At 30.8% G+C, this 12,500-nt stretch overlaps 1 protein-coding gene across 1 annotated transcript; it reads left to right on the top strand.

Annotated features, from left to right (window-relative positions):
- The first annotated feature begins 2,365 nt into the window (after positions 1-2,365).
- On the top strand, positions 2,366-7,882 carry LOC129299531 (gibberellin 2-beta-dioxygenase 8-like). The gene is made up of 3 exons (XM_054938006.1): positions 2,366-2,847; positions 4,940-5,261; positions 7,640-7,882. Exons 1-3 carry the CDS (start codon positions 2,366-2,368, stop codon positions 7,880-7,882), a joined length of 1,047 nt encoding a protein of 348 aa, XP_054793981.1.
- Positions 7,883-12,500: the final 4,618 nt, after the last annotated feature.

Below are 12,500 nucleotides of genomic sequence, written 5' to 3'. Positions count from 1 at the left end.
ACTCTTCCTTTGAACTTCTGTTGATCACTTTCATTTAATTTTTTTTCTCAAAGACAGTCATTAGTTAATGGTTAATTAACATCGTATATGGACAAGAAATAACACATGTAAGAAATAATTAATATTATAATTTTTTAATAATAAAAAAAATTTCAAAAAGCATTTCTTGTCCATTAATAATTAACTAAAAAACATATATACTATAATTATCGACAATTATTGCGATACTAAAATTATTGACAATTATTGCGCCCTTAATTTGCTACCACGAATTCACCCTTTGTGTGGCTTTGGCTTTGAACGCGTGATCTTTGATTTTACCATAGACTTGTCGGAAGCTACTTGGCTACATGAAGGGTTTTCTTTTATGTATAAATATGGCTAGGTCATATTGGAACTCTCATTCGAACAATATTAAATATTTAACAAGACCAGTCACTTTCTTTTCTTTCTTTTATTTTCTTGCTTCTGGGCTAAAGTACGTACTCCAAAACAGCCTTGAATTCTTTCAAGTGATCAGGTAATAATTTAGATTTTAGCACTCCGAAACATGACATTTCTTCTTCTTCTTCTCTCATTAAGTTAATTTCTTTGAAGAGAACGTAATAACTTCTTCTGTGGTCTTTGTTGGATGTTACTGCTCGATCAGTTAGTTCTATTTTGTAGGCTATTTTCGGAGAGCATGTTAGCGTATTGAACCGGTTCGGTCCATTCACTTTGAGTTAGATCTGAGGATTGCGCGGAGTGTATGTGCGTATAGGGGTTTTGAATGAATTTATTACTTCATATAGGGTGTACATTGATCAATTTAATTAGACTCTTGACCAAAACCACTGAACCGAACTGACCTAAATAGTTTGGATAAAATCAAACCAAATATTACATGATAACCAAAATCAACTTGAAATAATGTGGTTGAGCTCAATTTTTTAGTCCTGTTCATTAGCATCAAATAACACCTTAACCTTATTTTAAAATATTTTTTTATTTTAAAGTATTAATTTAACAAGATTAATGTTTTATAATGTTAAATATTAGATTAAACAAAAAATTAACAAACTATAATGACAATATCTAGTTATTATTGATTGTCATTCTTTTGGGGTGATAGCGAGTTCTAAAAGTCAAATTTTTAAAGGCAACTTTTAAAAGTCGCCTCTAAAAGATTAAACTTCTATGACAATAGTTAAAGTTGCCACTAATTATAAACTTTTAGTGGCAACATATGTTTCATTGTTGAAACTTAAACTTTTGATAGGAACTTGCAATGGCTGTCACTAAAAGTTTGACAATCAATGGTGATATTTTAGAGTTACCAAAAAAAAAACTCACACTTTCAATGGCACCTTTGATCGAAAGGTGAGACTTTTAGTGGTGGCTTTTATGATCGCCGCAAACTGTTCACTCTAAATGGTGACTCATATTTGTCGTTAAAAGTCAATGCTAAAAGTTTTTTTTTATACTGATTTTATGATACATCATGTAAATATGGATTGAATTTTAATTTGTCCCATTGATATGTTAATTTTGAATTCAATGATCGCGAGGGGAACAAGAGAAGAGGATGAAAAAGGGAGAGAAAGATGACATAGTCACCTAAATCTAGTTGTGGGGTTGGGATTCAAAATTTGGATCTAGAAATTTAGATTTAAAATATTGGGAGTAGATTGAGCATGAGATTATGAAAATTTGGAATAGTGGGTACTGAGAGAGCATTGAGATTTTAAAATAATTTAAGTATTATGAATGATTTTTTTATTGAGAATTTTATTTAAAACCATTTAATTCTTATATTTTTAGTGGAGTCATTATTCATTTTATTTTTTTAAACTTTTTCTAGATTTGTACTAAAACCATTGATATGGTTTAAAATAACTTTGATTTTTATATATTTAATTTGTTGTTTAATTTTTTATAGCAAATCAAGTTAATTGTTATACGTGGAAGATTATATTAATTCAAAAAAAAGTAGTTGGAGCTGGAGTTCGAATGTCAATTGTCACGCACATATATATACATATATAACATAACCTAATTTATATGGTTATATACACTAGAAAATTAAATTTTAATATCGGTGAAATGTACATCATTTATGTCTTACCATCCGCCACTGTAGCCCATTCCATAAACATGACTACTTGTTGTCACAAAAATATGAAAGTCATTGCAATCTGAAAGTGCAATTAGTTTGGGTTTTTTTTTTTTTTTGGGGGGGGGATGTACCGTACATGTGTTTTCCTGCAACAGTTTCTGAGTCTTCGTCAATGACGATCCCTCCATGAAAAGTCCGATTTCGTTTTGTGCTTCTTACAGTACAATTCTCTCACAATTTTTTCAGGAGATCAGCTCCAAGCAATTAATAATGGATTATGAACCTCCATTGTTAGAAGCCTCCCAGAAACTTCTCCGAAGATCGTCAGACACGAGAACGATGAACTCCAAGTCAACAACATCATCAATATTATCAACGGCAGTGGAGAGCAGTACTTGTGAGCTACCTGTGATTGATCTTGGCCGTTTAAACAGCAATACTGACCATCTTGAGAGAGAAGAGTGCAAGAAGCAAATAATTGAAGCTGCTAAACAATGGGGTTTTTTCCAACTTGTGAATCATGGGATATCACAACAATTCTCGCAGATGTTGCTGTCGTCAGAGGGATTAATCAAAGCGTTTCATAGGCCTTTTGCAGATAAGTCCCAACAATCTTCCACAACTGTTCATTACAAGTGGGGCAACCCTTTTGCTACTAATCTCAAGCAGCTTCTATGGTCAGAAGCCTTCCATATATTTTTTCCACATGGACAAGCAAACATGGATGAAGACGACCACCACACATGTCTTAGGTATACATTATTTCGTATGTGTGTATATACACAAATATATTTGTGCAGAACTTTAGCTTTGTATTATTAAAACATAAAAGAAATCTCGCATTTAAAAATTAGAAGATGGACCACAAATTTATAAGCTTAGAAAGTATTTAAACAAATGGCTTAAGTTATTTTGATAGAGTATACTATCCTTAAGTATACTTAAGTCATTTAGTTAGATGCTTTCTAAACTTAAATTTTTAAATCTATCATTTAATCTTTAGATGTGGGACTTCTTTTATGTTCTAATATGTGTGTGTGTGTGTGTGTTTTTTTTTCTTTTTATATTATCAAGGTGAGGATGGATAAGTTTAATTTAGGACAAAAAGGATATGTAGAGCCTAGACCTATCAATATTGAATTCAATATAATTTATATAAAAGTAGTAAAGTAATTCATTATAAGAGGATGTGTGTTTAGTTTCATTCATATATAAACTCCCCATAAGATGCGTTTAGTAAGTTTCAGTCGAAACTGCATTGCTTAGGAAAAATAAGGGGATCCAGACGCTCTTCCAAATTTGGTATTCTACAAATAAGTTTAGGAAAAATATAACCGTTGGTTCAATCCTGATATTTTTAGTGTATTTTGGTATTAGTCCTTATACTTTTTTTAATTGCTCCAAATTCCTTAAATTTCATTAGTTTGATGTACCTTAGTTTTTATCATCATTGACAAAGTTAAATCTGCTAATGTATGGATATGTTTGTTAATTTTGCTGCTAAGTTGATAAAATTATGATGTTTTGGACATTGTAAGAGAAAAATGACTATTGACCTTTCTGCCTACATGTTCTATTCATGTCTTCTTTCATCTAAAAGCATCATCCATCGCATGTTTAAGAATTTTGATTTAATCTTCTACTTGTTTTTTTTTCCTTTTATTCATTTTTTATACAACTTACATAATTTTAACATGGCAACACATATAGTAACACAGTTTGTGTACACGGTTGCCATTGTTAAGTCCTTAAATATCATATTCTAAGACATAGGAGCTAACTTTACAGACCAATAAAACTTCAAAGACTTGGAGCAACGAAAAAATTATAGAACTAATACCAAACAAGCTAAAAATATAGGGGACCAACAATTATATTTTTATAAGAAACTATCCTCCCTTGACATTTTTTAGAACATAGGATAGATAGAAGATTAAAATGATGAGATTGAACTCGCGATTTGTCACAACTAAGAATGAATTTCATGTCACTAGGCTAAAGCCGCTGGCGAAAGATTAGTCTTTCATTTCCTTTAACTATCAAGAAGAGTATATATACAAGCATAGCTTTCCCCTTCCCTTTAATTTATTGTTTTGTTGATTTTGTTGTTATCATATATTCCCTTCGATCTTTATCATAAGACATTTTTTAAAAAAGATTGATGATACTTATTATAAGTCATTTGTTGGGGTATTAATTAGGTTTTCTCAATATATATTACCCTTATTTAAAGTCATTAATTGTGAGATAAAATATATTGTAAATGTAAAAATGTTCCTCTTAAATATGGATAAAATTGGAAATTTATTCCATTTTCAAATAAATTGATGATTTAATCATTTCTCATTAATTGTAGTGAGATGGTTAGGTTTGAGAGGTGTCTTATAATAAGGATTGAAGGGAGTATATTTTTGGATTTCAACCTATTGTTTGGTCAATCCTCTATATGTGTAAAAAGAAACTGTAACATATACTCCCTCTGGTCTAAAATATAAACAATTTTTAGAAAAAATCTGCGTACAAATAAAATCCTCATTCTTATAAAGATATATATTGCTCTTTTTCTTACCATTTGTTCTAATTATCAATGCATTTCATGATGAGTGATAAATAACTTTACATAATGATCTAAGTTAATAATAAATATAATGAGGAAAATGGGTAGGAATTTCACATGTAATAGATTACTCATATTTTGAACTTAAATTAATGAAGGGAAAATACTTATAGTTTGTAATGGAGGGAGTATATAATTTGGGGCATTATAAATAGGTACTTGTTATTATTTTTCACGTCTATAATTAATTAGTTACACAATTCTAATAATAATTATTTAATCTTTAGATCGATTACTGAAGCATTTGTGAGAAAGGTGGCTCCTCTGGCAGAAAGCTTGGCGGAAATCTTGGGTCAGGAATTGAACATCAAATCCAGCTACTTCCGAGAAATGTGTTTGCCAAACACGAGTTTTCTTCGGTTAAACAGATACCCGCCATGTCCGATTCCCAAACTGGTGTTTGGTTTGTTGCCTCACACTGACTCCACTTTCCTGTCCATCGTGTACCAAGGCCAGGTTGAGGGATTGCAATTGCTGAGAGATGGAAAATGGATTGGAGTGAAACCAAATCCTCATGTTCTATTGGTCAATGTAGGTGATTTATTCGAGGTATATTTGTCTTACTCTCTTCACTCCATCTTATTATATGCTCACTGGCTCCAAAATATATACATTTTTTCTCCCAGCTACTTTTAATTTAAAATATAAGCAACTTAATATCTGCAAAAGGGCAGGACTTATATACTTCATCATATACACTTAACATACTTTAATCTAATTAAATCCAAACAAGTGAATTTTAATGTAATTATAATATTAATAAGAAGAATTTTTATGGAATAAATAATCTATAAGAAATTCACATGTCTTACTTTAATTGAAAACAAGCAACTTAAGTATATAAGGCTAAATATATTAGTTTTTTCCATTGTAAAATTCTTTCTTATTTTACCCTTATATTTATTAACTTAGATTCTTATATTTTTGAATTAATTACATTCTTCTCTGTCATCATAAATTGGAACTAATGAAAGAAAAGAAAAAAAAACAATATATGTGTTCATTGAGAATAACGATTCTATTGGTATGTAGATTATTATTAAAAGTTGCTCATATTTTGGATTGAAGGGAGTATTTCCTCTTGTTCTATTTATGAGATAGAGAGCAAAAAAATTTATTTTATTTATAAATAATTCCATTAAATTTTTATCAAAAGTTTCCCATTTTGCGTCTCATTAAATGATGGAAGAAATTATATTATCAAATTATGTATAGTTAATAGGAAGCAAAGTTAGAAACTTATTAAATTTTTAAATAAAATTAATGGGTTTTGAGATGTTAGTTAGTTCAATGCACACAAAAGCACATGTTAACTAAAAATGTGTTTGGGTGTTAGTTAGAAAGGGGGGAAAGCTATGTTTGGAGACATGTAAATTTGAAATTTGATCAAATTTCTTATTTGAGCATTTAAAAATTTATGAATTTGGATTTTAAATATGAGATTTTAAATTCAGAATTCATTAATTCAAACACTATCTTAAAAAAAATGGATATAATATGGTTCAATAACGATTTTCTTTTTTGTATTCCGGAGTTTAGAAAATTTAGGGAGATTATTTAATTGACATTATTTATCCTTTATTATCTTCATTTTCTTGATTATGGAAAAAAAAATAGATTTTTTTTTTTGGGTGGGGTTGCTGTTGATCAAGTGAGGGGTTTTGACGAAGGATTCTATTATTCCTGTTTCCTTCTTAACCATGGTCTTCTGTCCAAGCCTATAAAGATTTCTTGTATGTCAAAGATAAATATTAATATATGCCATGTAAAATTTATAAGAAGTGGTATTATTTATAAATTATAAACAATATAATGTAACTGACCTAAAACTTTGTAAAAATACATAGAAAAACGTGTCTAGTTTTTATGTATCTCATATTTAATTTTATATATATATATATATATATATAAGAGTTTAACTTATATTTAATGTAGCAAAACGGAAAAATGAATTTCTCAGATTCCTGAAATTAATATTTTTAATATAGAGTGACTCGATTGACTTCCCTCTCTTGAGTCTTGAGGTTCCGACTATTGAGACTTTTCTATTTGGCCGTAATTATAAGTTATCACTATAATGACTTGCTTGACTTTCCATCACTAAAGTGATCTTTAGTGTTGGAAAAATATACCTCAGAAGATAATTTTTGGCAGTGATTATAACTTATAAGTGATTACGAATCATAAGAACCTGCAGGTAGATGAACTCAGAAAGGACCGTTTATTACTCTAAAGGCTTATCCTATATAATATATTCCCTCTAGGTCACAATATAGTAGTATCTTCCAAAAATCTTATTTGGTCTAAAATATAGAGTATTAGGTAGTTTTTACAACTTTTTTTCTAATTATAATCATACAGTCATGCTTCATTTATTACTCTTCTTAAAGAAATAATGCATTAAAAATTTAATTGTCATTATTAAAACACTTATATAGGATATTTAATAAAAGTATAATTAGAAAATATGTAAAAAATTTAAGAGATTAAAATTTTTGTCTAATATATTTTTTTAGAACTATGAAATAGTTATCAATGCTTTATATTATTGGTCAGGAAGAGTATCTTAGTATACAATAATGATGACCTTAAGATTTTAAATTTTCAAACATGGTCATCTTCCGTATATATTGTTTTTTGATGATACTATCATTACCAGTAGCTAGAGATGAGAATTAGAACTAGCCCGATCCTTATTCTCGACTCATAGCAGCAAAACCTAAAAAGACAAGTAATTTCACTATCATCATGTACGTCGAGAAATATAGAGAGGGAATTAAGAATCATGATGATAATTAAAGAAGGAAAAAATTTTCCCACAAATGACCCCACAAGAACTGGGTTAACTAGGTTAAGGTTATATTTAATTTCCTGTGGAAAAAGAAACAACTGAAAACTTATGTGTGAGTGCGCGCGCCCGCATGCAGGCATTGAGCAACGGAGTATACAGAAGCATAATACACAGAGTGGTCGCTGCAGAGAAGGAAGAAAGGTTCTCTGTGGCATATTTCTATAGGCCTTTCGACGACGCAGTGATAGAGAGCCATGGCACGCCTAGGGTTTACAGAAGCTTCACTTTCAAAGAGTATAAACAGCAAAATGAGGAAGCTTTGAAGCAGACCGGTAATAAAGTGGGGCTCTCTAGGCTTCTTTTTGTCGAAGAACGTTGACTTGGCAAAAGCTTAATAGAGAATTCAGTTTGGGTATAGTGGTGTACTATAGTAGAGTGTCATTGAATGTTGTGTGGAGCTCTCTATTTCTGTTCATGTCAAAAACCCTACTTCCAATTAAGGGATATATATATATATATATATATAAAACCATGCATGGTTGGGTTTGGTATGAAAGGCTAGTTGTTAATCTCTTATAACAAAACAAATTAAGGTTTGAATCTTTACTTGAATTTGTACTCATCTTTAGTATCCCACTGTGCCTTGAATATGTTTGATTCCAATATAATCAGGACACCTTTATGCCAAAAAAAAAAATGAAGGGTGTATGTATATTCACACGCCCCTAAGAAAAATCATATATGCTTCAACATTTGGTTTGGTGGAATGATTTATATTAAGGACTAGAAAAAACTTGAATAAAGTATCTTAAATTTAGGGTTTAAAAAGTGTTTTATAAGTAAATATAATTATTAGTCTGTAATTTTCATGGTGATTAGGACAGGCCACAATGTTTATAGCCTGTGAAAAATATAGCTTTTCTGTACATTTTTTTTTAATAACGCAGAGTACAGTTTTGAAAACCCCTTGCATTTTTCTCCATGTACAAGATTTCAACCTAACATCTTGATATTGAAAAGAACATTTCTTACATATTGTAAATTGATGAGTGGCTGTAGATTTTTTTTATTGCAAAATCACAAAATAGACCAAAAAAATTCCATTTAAAGAAATTAATTTCCCTGAGAAAATACATGACTTTAATACCAATTAACACCACTTGAAAGAATCATTAGGCGAAATTTGATTTTTTTTTTAAATGATATTTACGTTCAACAATATGGTTTGCTTTTAAGTTTTGAGGAAAAATTGGGGGCTTAAAAATTCATGTATTTTACAAGTTCTAAAATACGTGAATTTTTAAATGGCTCAATTTGTAAGTGATTATGTCATACTAACAAATAAAATTAGTAAAATAAGGGTCATTCAAGAATTAACTAATCACTGTTATGTAATTATAACAAGCAAGTGGTTCAGAAACTAAATTTATTACCTATATGAACATGTTATTTTCATGATATTTATTTGTCAATTTACAAATGAGAGAACTTGTAAAATATATGAATTTTTAAACATTTCAATTTGTAATTGATTTATCAAATAACATTAGTAAAATAAAAAATGTCGTTCAAAAATTAACAAGTTACAATTATATTATGGTTTGGAAGTGATTTAAAAGCTCGAGTGGCTATGTATATATATATTTCTTTTTTTTTATATGATTAAAAGAATTTGGTGGCTTGGTGGCCATAAGTTTTAATTTTTTAAGTGCCCAAAGCGTCATGAGCTTAAACCATCAGCCACCTTCATTAATTATCGATTAAGTTGGGTGCCGATGGCCAGCGTTAGTGACTGTAAGGTTTGCTTTTTCATTAAAAAAAAAAGTACAGTAAAGGAGAGACATCATATTGTCATTTTACTTTGAAATGTATTTACATTTTAGTCCTTAGGTATTGCAGTGTAAAATCAAGTTGTGTTGGTTCTTCCTTATGAAAAAGTTGGTCCAAAGATCCTTCATTATTGCAAATTTTCCCAATTTTTTTCCCCTTTAAAAGAACAATCCTAATGTTACTTTTGATAAAGCTAAAATAAGGAAGGACTTGGGAACTTGAAAAGCAGGTAAAAACAACTGTTTACAAGAGATTTGTCATAATTCAATCCATTCACTTCACTTACATCTAATTTTCAAGAATCATTTGAAATTTATTATTACCGTTAGTTTGATCCTGACATTCTTGGCGAAAGAAGAAAAGATCCTAGCATAAATGAGCCACAGTAGGTTCTCAAGGATCATAGCACCCTTAAACACTCCGCACCATTAATAAATATAAGTAATATATATCTAATTTATTTAAATTTGAATATATTCTAAAACAGTAAAAGTATGAAAAGATAATAGTAATAAGTTAAAATTCACATACCTTAATTTGATATACTAAATATAAGGCTAAGTGTATAAATTTTACGCTCTAGCCCACAGCGAAAAATATTATTATTTGGGGCGACTAGGACTATTCCCTGTAGCCGTCGTCTGGCAGCAGCATTTGTGGAGGGTGAGTTTCTTTTCGATGCTTCTACGTGGTTGCCGGCGATGAAGATGGGGGTTTGTAGGCGCAGCTGCGTGGATATGTTGATCGGACTAATAGGAGAAGGAAGGGCAATGGTTCTTGACCAGCAAGCATGAATTCGCAGAGATTTATATAGCCAGCTTTTGAAATTTCGAGTTTAAAACTGTTTAATTTGAAATGGTTATTGCCCAAGATGTTTCTATTTGATTGATTGCCATTGAATGCCCTTCAATCGCAGAGGTCTTCAATGGTGTGCTTGTTCATTTTCGCTCTTTTTGGCTAGAGGAGGGGGAGGAGTAATTTTAATAGAGGTGAGGGGAGGGTCCCTCCCAATCCCCCAATTTGGGGGAAGGTTTTGGAAGGACTTTTTTGCCAAACAAGGGGAAGAAGCCTCCAAACATACAGGGTTAAGGGTATTTTTGTAATTTTACATTTTATTTTTTCATGTCTTTACAGTTACCCTTTTTAACCTACCAAACATGTCACTCTTCATTGCACACTCACATCTTTCTTTCTTCCTTCCCGTTCCTTTCCACCCATGCCCATTCTTCCACCAAATACAGACTGTTGATACAAATATTTTGAGAGTAAACTTTCATTCAATCTCTCAATAATTAATGCCTCAACTATCTAGTTCTTGAAGCCTGTCTTTACGCAATTCACTAGTTCAAAGGTTTTCAATCCAAGCAAGCTTAGACAAATGTGAAGCATCTTCTAAGAACCAAAAACATATGACAAATTTTCATATATAAAGTTAAGTCAAGGATTAATATTCAATATGTTGTAATGATGAAACATGTTTTTTTTCAGGTATGTGGGAGTAGAAGAATCAGAAGAAGTGCAGGTATTCTAGTATTTTATAAAGTCAGAGAATAATCCTAAAGAGGATCCAATCCTACTTTGGTTATCAGGAGGTCCTGGTTTCTCTTCCTTTACAGGCCTTATCTATGAAATAGGTAAGAGCTAAACATTAACATTGCTCTCTCAAAACTCAAAACTCTCAATTACCTTCCGTTTTCCCCTGAAATCCTGAAAGTTGAGAGCGCAACTTTCTTTCCCATTTCCATCTCCTTCTCTCACAAAATTCCTTCTCCATTATCCTTTATGTTAGTCTCTTCTGTGTTATTCCAATTTTATCAGGATGTCGTTTTAATATCACTTCCTTAAGGAAAATAATTTATCATCTCAAATCTTTCTATTAAAAACATCACTCACAATGAGAGGAAAACCTTATTTTTGTTCTGAAATTATGCCAGCATGCCCATATATATGGTTGTGTGTGTGGTGTGTATAACTGCATATATAAAAATTAAATGATCATTAACTGTCCTTGGGTGTGCTTGTGAAGGTCAACTGGCATTTATTGAAAGATACAATGAGAGCTTGCCAAGTTTAGTTTTGAGGCCACACAATAATCTTGGACAAAGGTGAGATATTTATCTGTAATTGTATAGCTATGCAGCTGTTTTATTATCTTTTTCTCTCACAACAACATCTGAACAGGAAACATTGGTAGGGTGTAAGAAGCATATGCAAAATTCACTAACTTGCACTGTGTCAAGATGAGCATAAGTCTAAAGAGAAAACCCATTTAAAAGACTAACATATTAAATGGAAAAGCTGCTTAAATTATAAACCCCATTTCACTTGTGAGCTCTCCTGAGAATCATAACACACTGAAACATGATAACCACCAAACATATAGTACTGGAAAGAAGAGAGATGTTGCCAAAAAAAAATAATTTCCTTGCTAAGATACCTTTGCAAAGAATTAGGGAGGAGGAAAAAAAGGGGATAACTGCCTTGCTGATATATGGCCACTATTTAACAAGAAACTTTTTTCTTTCTAATTTCTTGCTTGCTCTCGGCCAAAAAAAAGTTTACATATGTATGTGCATTTATATGTATGTACAAACTTGCCAGAATCCAAAATTGTTATACTTGCAAGGTGACTCACTCTATCAATTTGTCTTTTCAGGTAAGTAGAATTATCTTTGTAGACTTGCCCGCTGTAGCGGTCTTCACTTACGCCAAAACTGAAGCTGCGGTTCAGCAAGGTCATTGGAATATTATTCAACATTTTCATCAATTTTTTAGGAAGGTATATATTTTTACCCTAATTTTATTTCATTTATCTCATAATCACCACGTTTTAGCAGTTAATTGTTATGTTAACCCAAAAGAAAAGAGATTCACATTATTGTATGGAAGTCAAGGGTTTGCTTTCTACATTCTTTTTTCTTCTCACATCTTTAATCTTATTAGTTTGTTTGTTCTCATTCATAAGCCAAATCGAGAACTAGAAACTTCATTGATTCAAGTTAGGTTAATAGAGTGACTTTGTTAGAGGTCCTGCCAAAATAGACATTTTAATTTGACTTTATTTAAAATTTCTCCTAATATTACTGGTGGCAAAATAGAATTTTAATGACACATTTTTTGCCACAATTTCTCAAAAACCTATGGCAATATATGCGCAAGTGACTTTT

Source organism: Prosopis cineraria, unplaced genomic scaffold (genome assembly GCF_029017545.1).
Source record: "Prosopis cineraria cultivar Desert tree isolate PC_DT_omini unplaced genomic scaffold, ASM2901754v1 PC1194, whole genome shotgun sequence".
In the NCBI taxonomy this organism is placed as follows: Eukaryota; Viridiplantae; Streptophyta; class Magnoliopsida; order Fabales; family Fabaceae; genus Prosopis; species Prosopis cineraria.
Note: the sequence above shows the minus strand (reverse complement) of the source record. Positions and strands in the feature narration are given on the sequence as shown.

Excerpts from the sequence above, each read along its gene's own strand:
- LOC129299531 (XM_054938006.1), top strand. The coding sequence starts at position 2,366 with ATGGATTATGAACCTCCATTGTTAGAAGCCTCCCAGAAACTTCTCCGA. Across the intron at positions 2,848-4,939 it reads GACCACCACACATGTCTTAG|ATCGATTACTGAAGCATTTG; the intron begins GTATACATTATT and ends TTTAATCTTTAG. Across the intron at positions 5,262-7,639 it reads ATGTAGGTGATTTATTCGAG|GCATTGAGCAACGGAGTATA; the intron begins GTATATTTGTCT and ends GCCCGCATGCAG.